Genomic DNA, 24,887 nt, shown 5'->3' on the forward strand with positions numbered 1-24,887 from the left:
ATAAGTGAGACCCTTAGTATTACTTTCCCATTTCCTTGAGAGGATCTGTAATATTTTAAAATTAATTATTTGGCATTAATAGTCACTAGTTTTGACAACTAATGAAATAATGTCAAAAGATCTTGCATATTTTTAGCTTTAAAATGTTTTGGCTTCCACTGCTAATGGGTGCTTGATGTTGAGCATGATGTGGACACTTAAATTGTTCATTAACATATCAAGCCCAGTGGTAATGGTTTGGGACAGAAGAAACCAGTGAAATATTGATTCTTGGCTGTTTGAATAACTTGAGCACATCCTCATATCTTCTCTAACTTTACAATATGTGAATGAATGTGGTTGTCTAGTCAGTGACTTAGTAGTTACAAACTTGAATTATCATCTATTATACCTATTTTCTTAAAGTGGAAAAAATTCACCACTTCTGAATCTTTGTTTGCCTTCACATTAGAAATTTGAAGCATTAAATTATTTCCAGAAGATCAATATAGATTGCATTAATTTTGTAGAGAAAATGGTAATTTTCAGCTTTGCCCTAATAGGTTTCTTTTTCTAAGGTGACATTATAAATATCTGATGCAGTATAAACATAGAAGAGGGGCCCTCTGCTGTCTGATTGAGCAGGTAGTGATTCCAATTGATCACAGTTTTGTGAATGAACGAACTGCTTTTGACAAGAAATTTGTTATCCTGATTTCTTGAATGGTAAATCATAGAAAGACTCAAGTTAATTTAGATTAAGTTTCCTAACAGGATATAGCTTTTACATTTTGCTGTTGAGCTTAACTGTACCTTTTAGTATCTAAATGTATATATGTATGGCCCTTATGAAGATGTTTGCTGTTAATCTGTTAAGAGACTTTTGCTTACGGATGTTGCTATACTGGTGTATAAAACATCTACAATTAAACTTCAGTGTGGCACTCATTTCAATATAGATGAACTGTACATTTTGTGCAATGGCTTTAAGAATGACTCTTCGTGAATGCACTTTGTGGCCTTTTTTTGGAGGGGGTTGAGTAGAGTATTCCATGTTGAGATTTTTTTTTTTTTAAACATTGGTCATGTATTAGGCAGAAACCATGTTCAAAACATTTTTCTGCGTTTTAGATACGGTGTTTGGAGATCCTTAATAATATGTTTTTGTACATAGAGTGTCTATGTACACTCTAATGCCCTTAACACAGAAAATTGTAGCATGTCATTGCAAGCTTTCTCTGCTATCACCAATGAAACACAGTGCCTCTTAAATTCCTTCACCTTCTTAACTCCTTATAATGAACATAACTGGATGTTTTAGAGGTGCTTTGATTGGGATTACAAAAATATTCCAATCTCTTTTAAGACCAAAGGCAAATTCAGTTTCATTACCTTTGGCATTATTCATACCTTTTATGGTGAATTTTAGCTTTGACATTTATTGTGAGAAACATGCCAAAAAAAAAAAAAAAAATCTAGGGATTTCTAACTTAGACCTGTAGAGAAAGTCTCATCTATAGTGTCTGCCTTTTCAGGTGCCATTTATACTGCCTAATATAGTGCCATTTGCCTTGCAAATATTTGTAAACATTAGTTGTGTTGAATGTATGACAGAGATTCTCCCTAATGGAAATGATCTCAGTACACCACAAATGATTAAGAATGCTACGAAAACCAGGAGCTACGGTACATCTTATTGTGTAGTGTTAGCACATTCATAATAAATGTCCTTCAAGGATGAACATGTATTCTTTTCCTGTTTGTATTTATCAAGTAAAACTTATGTTGACCTTATATTCAGATTTTAAAAGTGAGTATTCTCTGGGTACTGGAAGAAAAGATCTTAGAGTCTTAGATTTTGTTTCTTTGTGCAACAACTGGAAAGAAGCAATGAAGTTTATTTTAGTTTTTTTTTCCCAAAGTACAATCTGCCATCGTTTACTTTCTGTATGACAGATAATTTTAAAAAGAAAACTATATATAAAAGTTGTATGTAAAGTTTGTCTCTGAAAAATTTCTTTGGAGATTTTTTCTAATTGATGCAAATGTTTAAAAAGAAAAACACATACTTAAAGCATTGAATATTTTTTAAAGATTTTATTTTTATTTATTTGACAGACAGAGATCACAAGTAGGCAGAGAGGCAGGCAAAGAGGGGTAAGCAGGCTCCCCGCTGAGCAGAGAGCCCTATGCAGCCCGCTCCCAGGACCCTGAGATCATGACCTGAGCCGAAGGCAGAGGCGAAGGCAGATGCTTTAACCCACTGAGCCACCCAGGCACCCCAAGCATTGAATTTTTTGAAGCTGTGTTTTGTCATCTATTTTCTATCAGATGACTTCTTATTTCCAGTAGAGATTGGCAGCATTCTTCAGATTTGTCTGTACTTTTATTACAGAATTTTATCAGGAAATTGAATTGAACTTACTCAAGTTAAAGCAGTAGATATTGAAAGATTATGCTCATAGAGCAGCAGATAGAACTTTGGTACTAGTAGCTCATAGACAGTTCACTAAATTTCAAAGTCCAGATCTGAGAATTCCCAACCCTGTGACTGTGGGTGGAATACAGAGCTTTTGAATCCAGGAGGAAAAAAAAACAAAACAAAACAACTATCACCAAAGCTTTGTCTTAATTTTCATTATGTATGAATTTTGTGGAACCAGCGTTACTAGATGGGGGTCACTAGTAATTTATTTGTAATTTTGAAACCAGGATAGAATATTGTTAGATTATTCAATCCAGCCTTTGTCTCCTAAAACCTAATGCCTGTTGGGGAATAGCATGACTGTATTGGACCAGAGTGTTAAAAATAATGAGTGTTTATTCTTTTACTGGAGTATAAGCATGTTGGCATTTTTAGATTTAAGTCACTAAAAATACTGATTTGAACTTAAAGAATTTAAGTGCTAGTAATCTATCTATCCTTTACTCTTCCAGCATTGCTCATGCCTGTCTTTCATTGTTTACATGCTCTTCTGCCCAGACTATTAGCATTGTAGGGACCCCTTTTGGGCTGATAAATAAATAGTTGAAACTTTCTATCTACTGATCATGACTTAAACATTCCTAAGAATAAAGGTATTTCTGAATGATATAAATTAGAAGGAATTTTAATTATATGAAAATATTTCATACAATGTGCTAACTTTCTGCACACTCAGTTCTCTTCTCCATCATGCACTTATATTTCGTTAATCTATACACTGCTTTTTATGCTACTCCTTTTAGAAACTGAAAATCCTAGTTTCACTCAGTTTTTTTGTTAATAAACACTTGAATTTGTACCCTTCATATGTGAACAATTAAATTATGATCTATTAGTCATAGCTAAATAATCAACTTCAAAAGAAATGATATCTTTTGATCATTTATGTGAGGTTTGCTATTCTCCCATTTTATGTACATGGCTGTAAATTATGTGCATTTATTCTATTTATGTTAACTAGCTGAATTTTATTTGAATTGTTAAAATTAAAAAATTGAAATATCCTTAAAAAAAGTTCCACTAATGAGCTCTCACCCATGGCAGATGATTACTGAAAAACTGGGGGCATAGTTATATGAAGAAAGGAATGCTCCTAGTTATACATTAATGAACATTTTTAAAAGATTTATTTATTCATTTGGGGGAGGCAGAAGGAGAAAGAGAATCCTGACGCCAACTCTCCACTGAGTGTGGAGACGCACACAAAGGCTCAAACCCAGGACCCTGAGATCATGACCTGAGCCTAAATCTAGAGCCTGCCACCTAACTGACTGAGGCATCCAGGTGCCTCTATATTAATGAATATTAAATGAATTAATATTAAGGTTTTAAATTTCCTTAGAGAAAGCTCTTGCCTGCCCTGTCAGTGAGATGAAATACCCTTCCATTGGTATTTAATTTGTCAAATACATTTACTTCCTCCAACTTACCATATTGGTTCCAATTTATTTTTGTCTTTTATTTTGGTCCTGTGGGTCACTTCATCTCCCAGTATCAGAAAATTCTGGGTCCTGCTATGAAGCTTGTGTATTCAGTAATGGCACTCATTTTCCTTCTTCTTCTTTTTTTTTTTTTTTTCCAAAACTCTGATGTGTCTCATCAGCTGTTGAATCACCTCATTCTCATGATTGGTGAATCTTCTAATTATCCTTCTAACCAGAATTTTGATTACCAACGAAACTACCGAAACTACCATAAACACCCATCTGTCTTATCTGACAGTGCAATACAAAATCAAAGCAGGAGTGTTTAAAAATAAATAGAATGAGTAACTAGTATCAACTGTAAATATCTTTAGTGATCTTTTAGAAAATGTTACTGAGGATGTGTAGACCAGCTCCTGCAGTGGATGCCTTAGAAAAACATAACAGCAATAATAATAATCCCTACACTTGCTCTGTGTCCGGGTCAGAGATTTGGGTTTTCTTTCAACGATAAGATACTCAGTCTTGTCTTTTTCCAATTTTATTCCATTCTCAATTTCACCCACATGGGTTGGAAAACCCCGGAGAAATTTAGATACTTAAGAATTTAATTTTTTTAAAAAATCTTTTCTATTATTTGTCATTTTTATTATTACAACATTAAATGGCTATCAAATGTTGTGGCTTTTTATGACACCCTTGCTTTCAATCAACTTTATTCTTTATTTTCACACATTTGACGTAGCCCCCTAGTTTTTACTGGTTTTTGGGTTAACTTTTTTGGAGGGGGGATAGGTTACTTTGTTAAGTCCAACCTACCTATTTATTTAGATTCCCGCAGACCTTTCAAAGGACAACACCAAGGCTAGTCTATCCCGTGGCGCTTTAATAAGGCAAACTTGCGTATTATTTTTAAACACATTCTAAAACCTCTTCTACATCTAGTAAATCACACACGAACTTAGCAGACCAAGTGCCCCATTGATTTTTTTTAGGTTCCCTAAATATTTTTTATTACGTTATGTCAGTCACCACACGGCACATCATCGGCTGTTGACGCCGCGCTCCGGGATCTGCCTTTGTGCAGAACACCCCGCGCTCCACGCAGTAGTTCCCCCACGTATTTAAGCCTCTTAAGGGGCGCTCGGTGGGTTGAGCGTCTGCCCTGGGCTCAGGTCACGATCCCCGAGTCCCCCCCCGAGTCCAAGCATCCAGCCCCGCGTCGGCGGGGGGGAGGGTCCCCGCTCGGTGGGGAGCCTGCTTCTCCCTCTGCCCCTCCCCCTGCTCATGCTCTCATCCTCTCTCTCTCAAGTAAATGAATAAAATCATTTAAAAAAAAAAAGTTAACAAAAAAGGGAGTCACATCTATATAAGTACGCCTCACGCAAAAATGTCACTTCTCTGTGCCAGTCACCAACGTACCCCGCCGGCCAGAGCCGACAGAAGTGCCGATTCTTAGAAACAGGACTCGGAAGCGCCGCGGTGCTGGGGTCAGCCTCCCTCCTGGGTCGCCGTCCGACGCTGGGACTGTCCGAAGAGGCCTTGGGGACGGCGGACTCCGGAAGCAGGGGCGCGACATCGGGGACGGTGCGGGGACGGGGAGAATCACGGCTCGTTTCCGAGTTCACCGCGGCGCGCATTGGGCGCTCAGCCCCCCGGTCCGACTGAGCAGCGCACGGAGCGCCTCTCAGAATCCTCCTTTCCTGTCAACCTCTATCATTTTATCGCTTTTTGAAGATTTTACTCACTCACTTGTCAGAGACGGAGACAGCAACACCAGGAGCGGCAGTCAGCGGGCGGAGCCGACCCTGCGCGGGGCATCAAACCTCAGGTTCCCGCCCGTTGTGAGGAGCCTCCCTCAGCCCCGAGCACGGTTTTACCTCACACTCGTGCGCCCGGCGCCTGGCGCTCGGGGCCTTTTCACTTCACCAGGAAGCACCGCCGGCGAACGAGCGTCCTGGTGGCGCTTCGAGGCCTCCCCTCTGTCCCGGTACAGCTGCTCCAATGAGCGAGCGCTACTCCCGCTCCTGGCCCGGGAACCCTCGGCACACAAAGGATCCCGGGAGCGCCGCCCCGGGGCTGCAGCGCCCACCACAGCGCTCCTGGCCCCTCACCACAGACGCTCTGACCACACCGCCGCGGAGCCCAGGCGGCGCGCACCGCCGCCCGCTGACGTCACCGCGCAGGTCCGCGGCGGCGTGACCTCGAGCCGGCGCGGGCCACGCCCTCCCAAGCGCCATGCTGGGCGCTCGAGGCGCGGCGCTCGCGCGGGGTCTGTGGGGCCTGACGCACTCGTGGCGGCGGGACTCCCGCGCCCTGGCCCTGGTGCGCGCGGCCGGCGCGTCCCGCGCGGGGCACGGGCAGCCTCCGGCCGGGCCGGGACCGCGCAGGCGCCGGCTCAGCCTGTCGGCCGCGGCGGTCGTGGACTGGGCGCCCCGCCCTCTGCAGCCCTACTTGCGCCTCATGCGGCTGGACAAGCCGGTCGGTGAGTGCGTGCGGGCAGGAGGCGGCGCAGGGGCGGGGGCTGCGGGCGTGCGGGGACGCCCCGACTCGCGGGCGGCCCGCCGGCCTTCCCGTCCCCCGAGGCCGGTCGCTCTGCGGTCGCTGCCGCGCGGGTTCCGCTCGCGTTGGCGCCGGTGCGCGGCGTCGTGAGCGCTGCCCGCGGCCGTAAGCGCAGAGCGACCGCCGGAGCCGCCCGGGGGCCGCAGTCCGGACCCCGAGTCCCGGCGCCACCCGCAGCACGACGCGGTTCGGTGGAGTCCGGCGGGTTCAGCGCCAGCGGTCCGCCTGGCGACTCGCAGTGGCCCCGAGACCTCCGTCCCCCGCTGTTTTAAGAGGACGCCTCGCGGCATGTAGCTCCGCCCTCGGTCTCTCGTCGCGGACGGACGGACGGACGCCGCGGCCGCTGGCTTCTCCGTGTGGTCCGCGCGCCGCGTTCACGAGCCGTCCCCATCCCGCGCCCCTCGCGGAGCCTGGCGGTCGTGGCCGACGAGCTCCTCCGCGCCGCTGGCCTCGGGGACGGGAGGGCCGGGGAAGTCCCGCTCCGGGACGCCTGGCCCGGCTGGAGGAGACCGAGGGCCGGGTGCGCTGCGACAGGAGGGGTCGAGCTCGCGGCGTGCGCCGTGGACAGTGCGGCGGTGGAGAGAGCAGCTCGCGGGGGTCTCCGAGGCTAGGACGTGTCGGGAGCAGACTGACCCCCGCAGGGCAGGGGTGCTGCCGAAGAGAAGGGAGACCCCGGCGGGGCGGGAAGTGCTCCGCAAAGACGCGGGGCGGAGAGCTGGAGCGCCCGGGCGGGAGCGCACCTGGAATGGCGTGTGGAGCGCGAACGCCTGGGAGGCGGGGCTGGATCGGAATGGACCAGGATGGACAGTCGGGAGCGAGGCCGGAGCCGGAGCTGCAGGCCGTCTAGCGATGGCGTTTGCCGGGCAGGCGTGGAGAGCCCGTCAGCCGTCAGCCCAGCTCTGCCCGGCCGAGACCCCGAGTTCGGTCTTGCTCATGGTGTTCTAGGCTGTGTGCCACGTATTTGGGGTCAGAGCACGAAGTGTTACAACGCTTAGCTCTTAATTTACAAAAGCGGATTAAAAGTACAGCCCTGCCCTCTGACCCCTTGCATTTGGGGCCAGATACAAGTTGATAGGCGTAAATTTCCAAGCCCAGTTCTCCTCTGAAGCGTAACCGTAATTCTGTTCTGGCGTCTGGGTCGTGGAGCGGCGCTACAGGCCTGCACAGCTCCTGGACAGAGCAGCGGCTGCCTTATTCCCATTTCCGTAAACCTCTGGCTTTTATAGGAGTGGCCAAACCACCCCGCCACAAAATGCGAGACTGACCACTAAGAGGTTATGAATAAAGGTCTGAAACCAGACCTCTTCCTTTCTCATCTATAAAATGAAGATACCAGTAGTACTGACTTCATACGCTTGTCACGGGAATTCATTTATATATGTGTGTGTGCAGTCCTTAGAACGGTGCCTGCCGTAGTAAGTGCTCAAGAAATACTATGCATTAGTGAGAATTAAAGAAGACTGATTGGGTTAATAGTTCCGGATCAAGGAGATACCAGCCTGCATGCTTTAGTTCTAAATAAGATGATGATTGCAGGGTTTTTTAGACAATTTACTAATAGTACTATGTTATCATTCATTCAGCAAACTTTTTTTCAGCCCCTACTATATGCCAGGGACGATAAATTGACAGTAGAATTGCAGGTTTGATGTTTCTTTATTTAAATTATTCTTTCATGGAGCAATTTTATGTTCATTGTTTTACTTTGTTGAAACTGGATCTCGTTTTTATAAATCAAAGTGGAATTCATTGTTTTTCAGAATGGATTACAACTTTGTTCAAATTGTCACAAACTACAGTATTTCAAAGTTTCAGCAGGTGGCACTCTTTAAATTGGTGTAATTTTTGTTTTACTCCACTTACGGGTGATTTTGTTGTCTGGGAGATAATATGTAATTAGTAAAGAATCTTAGGTTGCATTTTCATAGGGTTTTTGGTCTGCCTACCACCTCTCAGAACTTGTTCATTTTATTTCATCTCCCAGAGAGTTTCTCCTTTTTCTACAGCAGACATTTCTTTCTGAAACCTGTTTGCATCCTTGTCATCTCTGAATCCTTCACGGAGGAGAGAATAACAAAAGTGCCATAGGGAAGAGAGGGAAGCACTGTGGCTGAGAATCAGGATTGCAGAGGAGCCGTAAGAACTTAAGTATATGTGGAGCTTTAGGTATGCTGAGTGGTAGCACTGGCCTGAGACAGACTAGAGCCGGGCTACCTGAGTTTAAATTTCAGCTCTGCCACTTTTTACCTTTGTGATCTTGGGCAAATTACTTCTTCCTCTGTGCTTCAGTTTTTGTATTTGTTAAGTGGGTATCATAGAAACTCTGCCTATTTCATAGGTTTGTCATGAGAATCAAGTGTTTCATGATAGCACCTGGGACATAGTAACAGTTACATGTTTGCTCTTACTGTTTTTATTTTCATTATCACTAGTTTCCTTTGCCAGTAATAGTTCTGAGAGGTAGATAGTTTTTTTCCTCTCATTTATATATGAAGAAGACTAAACCTTAAAGTTTAGTATACTGTAGTGTCTAGCATCACTCCATTTCTTAGTGGCAGACTTCGAACTGAATGTTTGACTTTTCCCTTCATTATAGGAAGCCCCCCCCATGCATGGGGGTGCTCTACAGATTCCTCTATGTAAATGAATATAGTTCCTATAACGTAGACTAATGGCAAAGGAAATGTTGCTGACGCAAAAATGCTGTAGGTGACTGCACTTCTTTTCTCTCCAGAATTTTTTAAAAATAGACCCTTCAGTTCTAGATGCACCAGGAAAATCATGTCTTTGGAGTGGTGTTCTTTTGCTTCTATCAGGGCAGGGTCAGTCTGTCCCTCTGAGTTATACTGGTAGATCCAGGAAAAAGGAGGTAGTTAAACATTTAACCTCTCTGTGAGTTTGTTTCCTCATCTGTATGTGAAACAGGAATAGTACTAGTGCCCACTCTGTAAGGGTGTGGTGGGGGAATTAAATGAATTTGTGTGTGTAAAGCATTTAGAACAGTAGCTAACACTTTAGGCAGTGTTAGCTGTTGTTGCTTTCGTTTTATATGGGACACACCAAATAGGAGTCTGTCCAGCACTCCTGAACCTGAATTCAAGTCTGAACTGGCCCTTGCTTGTTTTCAGTCTCCCCTTGCCTTTTCTGCTGTGTCCTCCCGAGTCCCTCCACCAGTGACTTGGGTGGCACTGTTTTATGGCTTTGAAGGACGCTGTATTTGTCCTGTTTTTGAATTGATCTATTTTATTGTTATTGTTTGTTTAACTGTGTTTCTTCCTTTTCATTTAGAAGCCTCTCTCCCTTAGTCACTGCTGTATTCTCAGTTCCTGTATGTGCTTAATAAATACCGGTAAATGAATAAAACTTGAACTTACAAAATTTTGTCATTCAGCCATTTTTGTATAGGATCTCATCTTAGCCACATCTCATTTTTCTCTGATGTGTCTAAATTGGGAAGTAAAACTCAGAATTTATCGTAATAGGCACCATTTCCAAACATTTGTTGAAAGACTTTCTTTTGAAAGTGGAATATCAAAGTTTACATGTGAAATCTCTCTTCTGTACAATCTATTTGGTTTTAGCTTAATTTCATCTAGTTTATAGGCTAAGGACAAAGAACTAATGCCATTTGTATTGGCGCTACATGGCAAAATACTTGAAAAACAGTACGTTTATGTCCACCTTCCCACAAGACAATTTTATTTTATTGTACTAACAACAGAAGAAAGTTTTGCTAACTTTTTTTTAGCAGGTAATATGTGCATATGATACAAAATTCAGAAATTGCAAAGGTGTAGAGTGAAAACTAAATCTTCCTCCCCTATCTCCTAGCCACCCAGTTCCCATCCTGAGAGGCAAGTATCCGTTTTTCCTGTGTCCTCCCTGGCATGGCCTGTGAACGTACTGACATTCAGATGTATGTGTTTGGTGTGGGGGAGTGCACACGCACGGTAACAATAGTCTGGTAGCCCTCCATAGGGGTGGACGGCTTTGTAACCTCACGGGTAGTGTGTGCGAATCTCACTCCCAGGGGTGTGTATGAAGAATGTTATCTCAATGTCATTTTGATATGTATTTCTGAAAGTTGATCTTTCATATAAAGAAAGTCATTTGTATTTCTTTTTCTGTGAACTTCTATAATCCTTTGTCTGTTTTTCCATTGCAGTATTGATCTCTTTTCCGTTTCTAGGAACCCTACATAGGGCCAAAGAGTCCTTTGTGATACGAGTTGTTCATGTATTTTCCCAGTTTTGTCATGTGCTTTTGATTTTGTGTTCTTTTCTTCTTGGGGATATAATGTTTGAACAAATGAAGATAGCTGACTAACTCGAATGTGTACCTTCTTTGTCTTTTTATTTTTGCTTAGGCACCTGGCTGCTGTATCTGCCATGTACTTGGAGCATTGGGTTAGCAGCCGAACCTGGTTGTTTTCCAGATTGGTACATGTTATCCCTCTTTGGCACTGGAGCTGTTCTGATGCGCGGAGCAGGCTGTACTATTAATGACATATGGGACCGGGACTATGATAAAAAGGTAGTTTCTTCCTGGAAAGGAATAGGGAGCCCCCTCTCAATTCTGCACAGTGACATGATGGCATCACTTTTCAGTCCACAGAAGGCAAGGGATCTTTAGCAGACTCGCTGAAATCCAGCATGAGGAGTGCCGTTTTTCAGTTGAGTGGCTGGCATTGCACGGTGCGGCGCACCCCCTTTCTCCACACAAGAGCGGCCAGGCAGGCAGGACGTGTACTTCATTTTTACAAAATGAATTAGAACTTAGGCGGCTAAGGTAAGGACATTAGAAGCAAAGCAAAAAGATTGTCCTGAACCTTTGTGCATCCAAGAGGACTGTTGTTCTTTCCTTTGAGATATATACTGGAATTGTGACTATTCTTCTGTAAATCAAATCTTCATTTAAATAAGCCAAGGAAGGGCGCCTGGGTGGCTCAGTGGGTAAAGCCGCTGCCTTCAGCTCAGGTCATGATCTCAGGGTCCTGGGATCAAGTCCCGCATCGGGCTCTCTGCTCAGCAGGGAGCCTGCTTCCCTCTCTCTCTCTGTCTGCCTCTCTGTCTACTTGTGATCTCTCTCTGTCAAATAAATAAATAAAATCTTTAAAATAAATAAATAAATAAGCAAGCAAGCCAAGGAAGCCCCTGTTAGTGTTTGCTAAAATTATTTCATTAAAAAATGTAATTTTATTCCTTTTTTTCTCTTTGAAAAAATAGTACATGTTTAATCTGAAAAATTCAGACAGTACAGAAATAGAAAGTATAGAAAGCGCAAGTCTTTCTTATCTGCTCTCCCAAACCCCCAGAGAAGCTTCACTTAACGGTTTGATGCATTATATTTCTGCGGATTATTTTCTATGCATATTCCAATGCATGTGTGTAATTATTTCTTCCTCAGCAGTTATTTTCTGAAGAGAAACGTCCATCTTATCCTTATCCTTAGCCTTTTATCCTTAGCAACTCTGCCACAAACAAGTATGAGATCATTCATTAAATGCTTCAGTAAATAATCAAGTAAGCTTTCAATTTAAAAGAAACCCATGCTGAATTATGTAAAATGAATAATCTTATATACATATATAAATATATATGTGTATATATATATCTGTGTATATATATATGAATATATATATATGAATAATCATCCCTAGTTTGCCTTTCATGCTGGTCTGAATTTTCCTTTAGCAAGACACACCTGTAACGATTTTTAGTTTATAAGAACAGTACCACAATGTCTTTTTTAATTCAAAAATATTGATTGAATATTTGCTGTGTGTGAGACACAGTGACAGGCTTTAGGACGATTGTGTGGATGAAGGACAGCATTCCTGACCTCACAGTTTCATAACTACACTCTGACAGCACTGTTGTGAGAATGGTGTCTGCAGGGGAACTTAACTGAAGACCCCCTACCTCAGCCAAAGGGAGCAGAGAGAACTTTCCAGGGGAGTGACTGAACTGTGTCAGAATAAGTTGGCAGGAAAAAGATGGGCAGGAGAATGAAGGTCACTCTGGACGGAGGGAACAGCAGATGGAGAGGTGTGGCTATGAGATAAAGTATAAAGCCTAACAACTGCCGGATGTGGTTTGTGTGTGGCTGGAGGATAGGGTTGTGGCAGGTGGCAGGAACTGCATGCTGAGCACATCGCTCTGCCCCCCTGCTTCATGCCAGGAGATGCACACTTTCCTGATTTGGGGTTCATAACCCCGGTCAGTTGTTCATTCCACATAACTGTATGATTGAGGCTGCTGGTGTGTATCACTTCAAAATAATTATTGGACGTGTTTAGAGCAGCTAATACCAAAATCCTGGTTGTAATATTTTATTGAACTGCAAAGTTTTGCAGATGTTACTTTTGGGGGAAACTGGATAAAGGGTATGTGGGATCTTTATATTTTTTTAAAATGCCAAGATAGTCTTTAAAAGCTGCTTATGAATCTACAGTTATCTCAAAAGAAAAAGGTTAATTAAAAAAATAATATATTCAAACCAACCAACGTATAATTAACAAAATATGACTATTTTAGTTTCCCCCGAAGTGATTTTTTTTCTCCTTAGGTAAAAAATTATTGATGAGATACCTTTTATAGCCCCTATGACATTTTTCTTGATTAGGAAAGTCCAGATTATATATACACATATAACAAAGCTCTTAAATTAGTGTTTTATAGCTATTGAGGAGGTTTTGCTAACATGACTTCAAATGTTACATGCTTCTCTCTTTTTTAAAATTAATTTCTTGGGCACCTGGGTGGCTCAGTTGGTTGAGCAACTGCCTTCAACTCAGGTCATGATCCCTGACTTCCAGGATCGAGTCCCACATCGGGCTCCCAGCTCCTTGGGGAGTCTGCTTCTCCCTTTGACCTTCTCCTCTCTCATGCTCTCTCTCACTCATTCTCCCTCAAATAAATAAATAAATAAAATCTATAAATAAATAAATAAATAAAATTAATTTCTTTTTTTAAAATTTTTGTTCAATTTATTTAAATGAAAGAGAACAAATCAGTTCACCCATTTCTTTCCTGCCCCCGCTCCTCCCAGCCCTACCTCTGGTAGCCACCAACCTGTTCTCTTTTTTAATAAGCTTGAGTTTTTGTTTTGTTTTGTTTTAGATTCCACATGTAAGAGAGATCATATAGTGTTTGTCTTTCTGTCTGACTTATTTCACTGAGCATAATGCCCTTGGGATCCATCCATGTTGCAAAATGGGAAGATTTTTTTTTAATGGTTGAATAGTATTTTATGTTATGTGTATGTGTACCACAGTTGTTTTTATCCATTCATCCATCAACGGACAGTTAGATTGTTTCCATCGCTTGGCTATTTTAGGTAATGCTTCAGTGAACATGGGGGTACATATATCTTTTCGAATTAATATATTCATTTTCCTTGGATGAATACCCAGATGTGGAATTCTGGATCATACAATAGTTCTACTTGTAATTTTCTGAGGGACCGCCATACTGTTTTCCACAGTGGTTGCAACAGTTTATATTCTACTAATAATGCACAAGGATTCCCTTTTCTTCCATCCTCACCAAAACTTATTTTTGTCTTTTTGTTAATAGCCATTGTAACAGGTGTGAGATGATACCGCATTGTGGTTTTGTTTGCATTTCTCTGATGATTAGTGATATTAAGCATCTTTCCATGCATCTGTTGGCCATATGTATGTCTTCTTGGAAAAATGTCTATTCATGAGTTCTGCCTATTTTTTTATTTGGATTTTTGTTTTTTGTTTTTTTTTTAGTTACAGGAGCTCTTTATATATTTGGAGGGGTGTGTGTGTGTGTGTGTATCCCTTATTGGATATAGGATTTGCAGAAATGTTTTCCCCCATTAGGTTGATTTTCATTTCATTGATGGTTCACATTGCTGTGCAGAAGCTTTTTGGATTGATGCGTCCCACTTTATTTTTGCTTTTGTCGCTTTTACTTCTGCTGTCAGATTCAAAAAAATTGCCAAGACCTGTGTCTAGGAGCTTATTGCTATGTTTTCTTCTAAGAGTTTTATGGTTTCAGGTCTTTTGTGTAAGTCTTTAAGCCCTATTAAGTTAATTTTGGGTGTACTATTTATAGGCATCCCAGATGTATTCTTCTAGCTCTCCAGTTTTCCCAGCACCAGTTACTGAAGACACTGTTCTTTCTCTGTTGTATAGTCTTGGCTCCTTTGTCATAAATCAGTTGACCATAAATGTGTGGGTTTATTTCTGGGCTCTCTATTCTGTTTCATTGATCTATATGTCTGTTTAATGCCAAAATCATACTGTTTTAATTAGTGTAGCTTTGTAGTATAGTTTGAAATCAAGAAGTGTGATGCCTCCAGCTTTGTTCATCTTTCTCAAGATTGCTTTGGCTACTCAGAGTCTTTTGTGGTTCCATACAACTTTTAGGAACATTTTATTTCTGTGAAAAATGCCTTTGGAGTTTTGCTAGGGATTGCATTGACTCTCTATATTGCTTTGAGAGATATGGACATTTTAGCAATATGAATGCTCCTAATGCATGAGCATGAAATATCTTTCCATATACTTGTGTCTTTAATTCTTTCATTAATGTCTTGTAGTTTTCAACATGCAGGTCTTTCACCTCCTTCGTTAAATTTGTCTCTTGATATCTTATTCTTTACTGCAATTGTAAATGAGATTGTTTTCTTAATTCCCTTTCAGATAATTTGTTATTAGTATAAAGAAACACAACATTTTTTTTGTATTTTAAAGGATAAGTTAAAAAGCTTGGCCAAGTTGTATGCTTATCACAGTTTCTTAAGGACTATATACCATTAGGGATGTTTGTGGCTCAGGGTTTTGCTTAGTATGTTAGATAATAAGTAAATTGCTGATACATTAAATGTTAAATAAATTGTTATTCGGGTGCGAGTTAAGTGTGTTCTGTTGATTTTGTGTATAATCTGTCAACCATGTGATAAGCATTAGGTCCATAAACATTGCAATAATCTCAACATACAGGCATTAATGATTTAGTTTTATTTTATTTTAAAAAATATTTATTTCAGAGAGAGAGAACAAGTCAGGGAGGGGCAAAGGGAAAGGGACAAGCAGACTCCCCGCTGAGCAGGGAACCCTGTGCAGTGCTCCAGCCCCAAGACCTGAGATCATGACCTGAGCTGAAGTTAGATGCCTAACTGACTGAGCCACCCAGGTGCCCCAGTGATTTAGTTTTATAAGCTATAAGCAAATGGTTTCATTAAAAACCACCTACAATATGTTTTAATCATCATATCATTTTTAGTGTTTTGATGGAGTGCTAGTTTTTTTTCGCTTTTCGAAGTTAGCCAGGCGGTTATCAGTACTGAAGGAATGGTCTAATCTGTGGTTAGTAGTGTGGTCAGGGGGACTAGACAGACTGTGCTCCCTACCATCCATGATTTGGGAAGGTACCGAGCCTCTGCTAAAACAGAGATGGCAAGAACTTGTGAGTGGCTAAAAGTCAGTGTTGTTATGAGGATTCAGTGATGTGATGCATACATAACTCTTAGAATAGTGGCATATTGTAAGCACTCACGTACTAGCTGGAATAATCATAATAATCTAAAACAAATACAGGACATAATATATTTCTAACTAAAACTATAGGGACCAAATCAAAGATAAAAGATCCAGGTCTGGCAGTCTAACCCAAGATGAGTCGTCGTAGTTTTTGACAAACTGTATTGCACAGTGAACCATGCTATGAAATGGGTCAGCAAATTTTTTCTGTAAGGGAACAGATAGTAAATATCTTAGTCTTTGTGGGCCATACCATCTTTGTTGCAACTATTTGATTCTATTCGGCATAAAAGCAGCCATATACAATATGTTAACAAATGAATATATCTCTGTTTCAATAGAATTCTATTTATGTACACTGAAACTTGAATTTGATATTATTTTCATGTGTCATAATAAAATACCCTTTTTTTAACTGATTTTCAATTGCCTAAAAAAGTAAAAACTATTCTTATTAGCTCACAGGCCATATAAAAATAGGCAGTAGGCTGGATTTGGCCCATAGGCCATAGTTTGCTAATAACCCTTGATATAAATAAAAATCAAAATAGTTAACATTTATTGCATGCTTATATGCTTTTTAGACACTGCACTTACTTTATGAGGCAGTGCTCTTACCTCTTTTCTTCTTTTCCCTCTCTCTTCTGTTTTTCTTGTTAACAGGTAAGTAACCTAAGTCCAAGAGAGGTTAAGTAATTTGCTAAAATTCACACAGCTGATAGGTGATGGAACAGATTCACATGCTGGGCTCTTGGAACCCAGATCCTGAGTTCTTCTAACAGTGTTGAAAATTTTGGTTATGTTCTTTTTTATGCTTTAGTTTAGAATAGTTGCATTTCATGATTTTTAGACAGGAAAAGAACAACTACTATATCTTATTTGTCCACATAATGGCTCTGTCTGTTCATATTCTTATACTGAGTCTGCCCTTTGTATTTGGGTACAGTTAATATTAGATTATAGACCCATCCTTAAATAGCCTGGCAAAAGGACTCCCGTTTTTAAACCCAGCTACTTTGTCTTCTTTCTTTATTTACATTTGATTGCTGATTGCAGTGCTTCCTGTAATCAAAACATTCACTGAAATTTCCTCTTTCCTGAGAATTGCCATTATTGTTGTCTCTCTTTTCTCTGTGGAAATTAAACATATACTTGCTCATAAGCTGGGTACCTAATTAGCCAGATGAGGAAGTTGCTCTGTTTTGTGTATTCAGAAATGGGAGATGGAAAGAAAGGGGAATGAGTGGTGGGAATTTTTAGTGCTTTTTATAGCTGTTTTGAATATGAAGTTTTGATTTATGGCAGTGCTTCCAATGTTGATTTCACATTTTAGTCATATGTTTGACTTAGTGCCTGCCTTGGGCCGTTCTCTTCATTACATGTTTAAATCCATGATTAAACCATTACATGAGGCTAAGGTTTGTGTTTTTATTTATTAAGGTTATAAGAACAGCAAATCGCCCAATAGCTGCTGGAGACATTTCAATTTTTCGATCCCTTCTTTTCCTCGGGGGACAGCTGACGTTGGCACTAGGTGTTCTTCTGTGCCTGAATTACTACAGGTATAGTAAATATGTTTTCCAGAGCCACGTATAAAATCTCTGTCTTTTGAAATGGAGAAAGTAGAAATAAATAAAATTGATATATCTTTATTCCAGAATTATTTATTGGCTACCTATGGAGCATCCGTAAGTTAGCAAGTATAAAGAAATCACCACATGTCGTAAAACCAAGAATGTTTTCTGCCAAAGGAATGAGAAGATCAGCATTTAATTTATTCTGAACCATGGTTATACTTACATTATGTGTTCCCCAAGAAACACATGGCACTTTCATAGCTTTTCCAAATGCATACATGGATGTGTACATATACCCTTATGTATAATTTTATTTATCCTGACAGTGTCTCTAAGTTAGATAGAAGTGATTATATTCATTTAGCAAAAATATTAACCAGGTCTTTCCCAGAGTCCTGCTCATAGTCGATGACAGAGGGGAAAAGTGGAAGGATTCATTCCTATTTCTCTTAAATAGAGACAAAATTAAACTTTGTGCATCAGATGGCTCCTTACAAAGTATATACATGAGGAAAACAAGACAAAAAATTAGTGTCACTTTATAGAGGCTAGACGTACTTACATACTTTACCCTGACAGCATCACATGAAAATGGTTTTAGAAGGTTTTTCCTGGGAGGATAGTGTTGGGTGAGCTGGGAGAAACCTAAGAACACCTTATGCTGTTATCCCTTTATAGATGCTCTATCCTCTTCTAGAGAAGTTAGCACCCATTGTGCATATCGGGAGGGGGATCCGGACTCTTAATTCTGTTGGGACATTTCCGTTTATTAGCTGTCTTACTGTTGAAAACAACATTTAGAGAGGCAGTAGCATATGGTGGGTATGGACCCAGCATATGTTGGGTTGGACTCTAGAGCCATTCTCCTAGCCCTGCTACTGCCTGGCTATATGATAGTCGACAAATTACTTAATCTCTTTGTGCTTTAGTTTCCTCATCTGCAAAAAATAAGTAGAATAAAACTGTCTGCCTCTTAGGTTTTTGGTGAGGACTATAATGAGTTAACTAATGTAAAACAGAATAGCTCCTAATACATGAAAGCACTGTATGTATTACTACTTCGTTCCGTTGTTTTGTAACACTTAAAGTATTGTCTAATCATCTTTTATCCTAACTAATGTCTAGGAAAATAATTTTACATAACAAAAGTTAAAACTTAAGAAAAGTCATTTTCCAGTTAGTGTTACTACCATTGTCATCTTTAGCATTTCTAAGAGATGGTGATACTAATCTTCAGTGGTTTTTCTTGATTTCAGTATAGCCCTGGGAGCAGCGTCCCTGCTTCTTGTCATCACCTACCCACTAATGAAAAGAATTACATACTGGCCTCAGTTAGCCCTGGGTAAGCTTGAAATAACTACAAGTATTTCCTTCAGTACCCTCAAACTTGTACTTTTGTGTGTGTGTATGTGTCTAATGTGGCAGAGATAAAAAGTCGGTCATGAAATTTTCTAAACCAAGAATAGATTTTCATATTTTAAGGGAGGGCAATTAGCCATTTTTATTGTCTAAGAAATTTTGCATACTTACTAAGATTCTCACCATTATTATTTTCGGAAATGCTCTTTTAAAAATCAAGGTATATCATGAAGAAAAAATTAACTGATTGGACCCTATCCTTCTCTTTAAGTCACTGACCTGGATGCCCTGAGGACTTGGGGGAGTCGGGTAGAAAGCACAGTCAGGCAAGAGAACTGGGGTTATTATGTGCAAGCTTAGCTAGCCCATTCCTGTGAGGCCTTCCTTAGATGTTCTGGGAAAAAGTAAGCCAGTCTTGCCTCCAGCTCCCACAGCGCACTGGTGTGGCACTTACTCGTTTCACCGGCAGTAACTAAAGAAGATGCTGAGGGCCGCCTCCGTCCCCCAGTTGTCAATTGTAAATGCCTGACAGATAAAGCTCTTTTCGCATGTGGAGGGCCCAGTGTCTAGCATAGTCCTTGGTATATCCCGGCTATTCTATACATACTTGTTGGCAGCGGGAGCCAAAGGTAAATAGGTCACAAAAATACCTACTCCTGGAATAAGCTAGAGTGTTCCTAGAACTATTCTAGTTGTTTGAGCTACTTTTTTAGTGAATAAAAGAAGACAAGACACGTGGGACCCACTGAGTATGAGGTACCCGAGGGACTTGCCGGTGGAAATGTCCAGCAGGCAGTTCAGTGTCCAGTCCGAAGGGCCGCACGAGCAGACTGAGGAGCTGTTCACGTGAGGGTGTTTGTTGATAGTCTTCAGAGAAGATGGGCTGTACCCACCTACACTCTTGTTTCTGTAGCGTGCGGGGAAGTCAAGTCATAAACGAACACAAGGTTTTGACTCAGGTAGGCCCGAGTTGAAACCCCAGCTTCTGCTGCTCGTTGACTGCTCCAGGCACCATACGAGGTAGGGTAAATGTTCTCACAAGACCCCCTGTTTATCAAGGTGACATTATTCTTTCTGCTCCCTGTGTTATTTTAATTGTCTGTTCACTTCTCTGAACTTGTCTCCTTTTTGTGTACTGTAGCTAGTCACCACCACGGAGAGCTGAGAGAATTTCAGGAAGAGACACAGAACACAGTGCACAGAGCCTAATGCTTAGAAGTACTTACTATGTGTTGCTGCCCCTCCCCCCTTTTGGGAGTCTAAAGTGCACTTAGACTTGTCCTCTCTGTCTCACCACTTGTAGGGTTGACTTTTAATTGGGGAGCTTTACTTGGATGGTCTGCTATCAAGGGCTCCTGCGATCTGTCTGTTTGCCTGCCTCTTTATTTTTCTGGAATTATGTGGACTCTAATATATGATACTATCTATGCCCACCAGGTAAAAAAAAAATCTTTTTTCCTTAACTTTGGTTTAGTTATTGTTGCCATTTAGGAACTTTATGAACCACATTAAAGGGAAAATTTTTTCTTCTGAAAAGAAAATCATTCACGCTTCCTTGGTTCCAATAAAATATTTTTATTTCATGTGTATATGTGTTTACCAAAGAGATCAACTCTCATTTACAAGCACTTAAACAGTATTTACATCCCAGGCATGTGAATACTTTTGTTGTTGTTATTGTTTTCTTTTAAAGATTATTAGAGTGTATATGAGTGGCGGGGGGGGGGGGCAGGGAAAAGTGAGGGAGAGAAGCAGACTCCCCTCTGAGCTTACAGTATGAAAGGAAAAACATACACTAACCCTACACTGGTTACCTCGATTTGGTGCTGAGATAGTTATCAGATAGCGATCTGCCTGCAGGTCGGTGCGGAGCTCAGCCACGGGGCCTCTGATAACACATGACTATAAGCACGACAGTATGTGGAAATGCTTAGAAATTAAATTGCTGGAGGTGACCAGTTAGCTAGATGTGAATGTATCACCAAAACCTAGCTCTGCTTAAACAGCAGGGATTTGATGGGAGAGGCAAGGTATAAACTGAGCTAAAGGTGAGACCTGAAAGGATGTGGGTAAGTGGCAGTTGAAGATTTTTCTGCATCTGTGATTGTAGCAAGATCGAAACTAAAATGTACAGGAAGTTGTTGCAATTCGAGAACTCTGAGGTAAGGAGAAGCCATGGGAACCATTAGACTTGAGTTTTACTTGGAATGTAGTCAGTGTGTAGTTAAGAGTCACTAGGAGGGTCATAAGAAATACAACATGTGCCCTCCTTAATACCCACCACCTGGGAGGGCACGTACTGCATGGAGCACTGCTTGTGGTGCATAAATAATGAATCTTGGAACACTGAAAAAATAAAATTTAAAAAAAAAAGAAAAAGGACATGTGGAAATGGAGCTGGAAGATAATCTCAGCAGGGACACTTAACTTCCCTTCGGCCTGCACATTTGTTGCTAATCAGCCTGACTCTGAGTTAGTCGGCTTTCACAGCTTACGTCCTTTGAAGGCCACTTTCTTCCAGGATTAGATAGCGGTGATGGTTATACAACCAAAATGGTGAGTTTTATAGCATGTCAATAAAAAGTGGACAGTTTCTTACTGCTTTCTGGTGTTAGGACAAGAGAGATGATGCCCTGATTGGTCTTAAGTCCACGGCGCTGCGGTTCCATGAAAACACTAAGCGGTGGCTCAGTGGCTTCAGTGTGGCGATGCTGGGGGCTCTGAGCCTGGTGGGAGCGAACAGTGGTCAGACGGCGCCCTACTACGCTGCCCTGGCTGCTGTAGGAGCCCATCTGGCCCACCAGGTTGGACCTTTTTCTTACTTTTTCCCCTTATTTTTCCTTGGTATAAATTTGTAAAAATTATTTAAACAAAACAGCCTCTGTGTTTACCGAGCAAGGTACTCCGTAAAGCAGCTACTTGACTTGCGCTACCTTGAACCATCCCCTCCCCTCTGCCAGCATGTCATCTAAAAAAGCTAGCTATATTATTTTACAGAAATACTTTAAAACTAAACCTAGTGTCTTCTTGGTGCAGTAGGCAGTGCGTCAGTCTCCTAAAACTCAACCTAGATTTATTATTTTTTTTCCTTTGATGTTTCTGGAATTTCTTCTGATTGATGTCTGGAAAAATTTCCGCAGTGTCTGAAGGTTTTGGGTTGAGTTGAATTGCTCTGAAAGCAGACTGATCAACATAACTGTATTTTTATTATGCCGGCTTCAGTGATGGATATGGTAATTAGCGAACTAATCATTCGTAAGTTTGGGTCCCCTGGCATTAGCAACCAAGGCCAGAAAAGACATGAAGTGCTAACATGTTAGAGTTCTGTCTGGATAGAGGGATTTCAGGATACCCAACCAGCACCCGTAAGCTTATATTGTGAATCTACATTAGTGACTTGGGTAAAATGAATGAGCCAGATCTAAACTTAATGAAACAGATTGCTTGTACATGGACTCTAGCTTTGTATCAGCATTACTTTTGTTTTCTTCAGATAGATCCAAAAACATGTTAGCCTATATGTAGATGATCTGTTTTATACAGATTATTGCAGATTACTTATCAGTGTAAGTCAGATTTGCATAGCAGTATGAAGGAGACTGAAATCGAATGTCCATAAAGTAAACCCCATGCCGTATCACCTTCGTTGTTTTTCTCACAAGGAAAGCTAAAGGCAGGAATTGGTGATTCTCTAGGATTCTCTAGATTTCACCATTTTCCTCCTCAGAATTTCGCAGCATCTTGTCTTGCTCATAACTCAGCTCTGTGGAGGTTGTCATCATCAGTTGATTGTCTGATCAGGATAATGGATGTGTAGCCATATTTAATTAAGCACTGGATATTAGTGGAGGAAGGCAGAAATTACAAGGAAAACTACAAATACCGTAAGAAATATTTGGAACCCACCAAAAAATTCTAAATGGCATTTGTGGTCTTCTATCTAGTCCTTGACACAATATTTTTAAGATGGACATAGCCTTCTAAGTTTTGGAAAAAAAGGAAATCATGATGATTTTAAACCTGTGACCATATAATAAAGAATAGTTGGGAAAATGAGGGATGCTAATGCTTGATAAGCCTAGGAATGACTAAGACAGGGACATGGGGCTTTCTTGATATGTTTGCAGGACTACTGTGGAGAAGAAGGAATGTGTTTGTTCTAGGTCAGAGCAGATCTAGGTTGCCAGATCCCCTTCTCTATGGAGGGATGGGAAGGAGATTTACACATGCATAGGGTATTTTTGGTTATCACAAATAAGCTGGGGAGGGGTCACCACAGCCATTTGGTGAATGGGGCCAGGTATGTTAAATATCCTTCAACGCAGTGGACAGCCCTGCACAATAGGGAATTGTCCTTCCCAAAGGTGATTTGTCAACCTTTTGAGAAACATTGCTCCAAGAAATAAAGCTAGAATGGGAGGGTAGGAGTTAAAGGAGGCAGATTTTACATCAGTGTAACTGGTTTAGAGCTTTCTAAATAGAAGTAAAAATAGCCTGGTTGCCTCTCAGCATTCATGGAATTCAAGTGGATGGTTTTAGGACGCAGCTTGGATGATATCTAGTGAGAGATAAAGTAGATTTTTCTACACTGGGAAACAGTTTGGGGTACAATAAGGGCTTCCCATTGCTTAAAATCCTGTAACAAAGTACTGTCTTTTCTATACTGATGTGTTTATTTGTGGTGCCAAGAAGTTCATACTAAGTGCTAATGCAGCATTGTGGTCTTCTCTTACAGATTTACACTCTAGACATCCACAGACCTGAGGATTGTTGGGATAAATTTACCTCCAACCGAACACTAGGACTAATAGTTTTGTTAGGGATTGTCCTTGGGAATTTGTGGAAGGAAAAGAAGACAGATGAAATGAAGAAAAGTATAGATAGTAGAATAGAAAATTAGCAAATGACGTTAATCTAGGAATCTTTAAAACAGACTTGGGCAAAATACTCTCAGGTCTTACTGCCGCATAATCAGACTTGAAGAAGCAGTCTTGCAGTGTGTTCGTGAACTAAGAACCAGAAGATGAAGGCATAGACCATCTTTGCCTGGATTTAGTTCAAGCATTTACTAGCAGAATCCTTTTCCTGTCTCAGAAACCAGGAACTCTTAAGGATTTGAGTGACCTTGAGTCTTCTGCTCATTGTGATTCCCACCTGCAGTTATGGGAATGGTATGAGTTTGGGCACTTTAAAAGACACCTAATTTGTATCTCATCTAAGTGAATGAATGTAGGAAAACAGACTTTGCCTTTTGGGAAAAACAAAAGCTGCTGTAGAAAGTTGGGTTTTATTGTTCTTTGTTGTGACCTTTACTCACTACCCAAAGCAGTAATTGAGGAAACCATCCTGTTTTTTATATCTTAGGAAAATTTAAATAAGTAAATAAAAATTTTTATCTACTGTGTCCATGTGTACTTTTGTTACCAGTCCTGACATTTATTTCGTACATCCAGTGTCTGCACCACCAGAGGTGCACTCATCAGAGGTGGTGGGTTGAGTAGAACTGCTCTGAAAACAAACTGATCAGCTTAGTACCAGAGACTATCTTAATTTCTGTTGATTTCTTTTTTTATCTTCTCAGATTGTAATATATAGGATAATGGCATGTCCCTTAAGTGTTCTAAGAGATTCTTCCCTTGCCCCCTTCAGAATGTTCTCAACATAGCAGCCAGAGTGATTTCCTTAAAATCTGTGTGAGGTTCTGTCATTTCTCTACTCAGAACCCTCCAGGATCTCCCAGGTTCCTCAGTACAGACTTTAAAGTCCTATCACCTGCCAGACCCTTCATGATCTGGCTTCATCCTCCGCAGCTTTCCCATACGCCTCTTGAGCCCCACTGGCTTCCTCACTGCTGCTCAGCAGGGTGGTGGGCTTCTGCCCCTGGGCCTTTGCATGTACACTTCCCCTTGCCTGGAGTGCTGTCCTGGAATTTTGTCAGTCCTTCACAGCAGGTCTTTTCCTAAATGTTACCTTCTCAGAGGCTT

The 24,887-nt window shown here is 41.2% G+C and overlaps 1 protein-coding gene across 2 annotated transcripts; it reads left to right on the forward strand.

The window, feature by feature from the left end:
- The first annotated feature begins 6,103 nt into the window (after positions 1–6,103).
- COQ2 (coenzyme Q2, polyprenyltransferase) lies at positions 6,104–24,307 on the forward strand. 2 transcript variants are annotated; one of them, XM_032877543.1, is made up of 7 exons: positions 6,104–6,373; positions 10,817–10,983; positions 17,408–17,529; positions 18,801–18,886; positions 20,207–20,340; positions 21,519–21,707; positions 23,639–24,307. In XM_032877543.1, the coding sequence occupies exons 1-7, from the start codon at positions 6,127–6,129 to the stop codon at positions 23,801–23,803; spliced, it is 1,110 nt and encodes a 369-aa protein (XP_032733434.1). In that variant the 5' UTR covers positions 6,104–6,126; the 3' UTR covers positions 23,804–24,307. The 2 variants fall into 2 exon arrangements, with proteins under 2 accessions (XP_032733434.1, XP_032733519.1); XM_032877628.1 differs by lacking the exon at positions 21,519–21,707.
- The last annotated feature ends 580 nt before the right edge of the window (positions 24,308–24,887 follow it).

Source organism: Lontra canadensis, unplaced genomic scaffold, assembly GCF_010015895.1.
Source record: "Lontra canadensis isolate GAN:19392208 unplaced genomic scaffold, GSC_riverotter_1.0 scaffold1, whole genome shotgun sequence".
Taxonomy (NCBI): Eukaryota; Metazoa; Chordata; class Mammalia; order Carnivora; family Mustelidae; genus Lontra; species Lontra canadensis.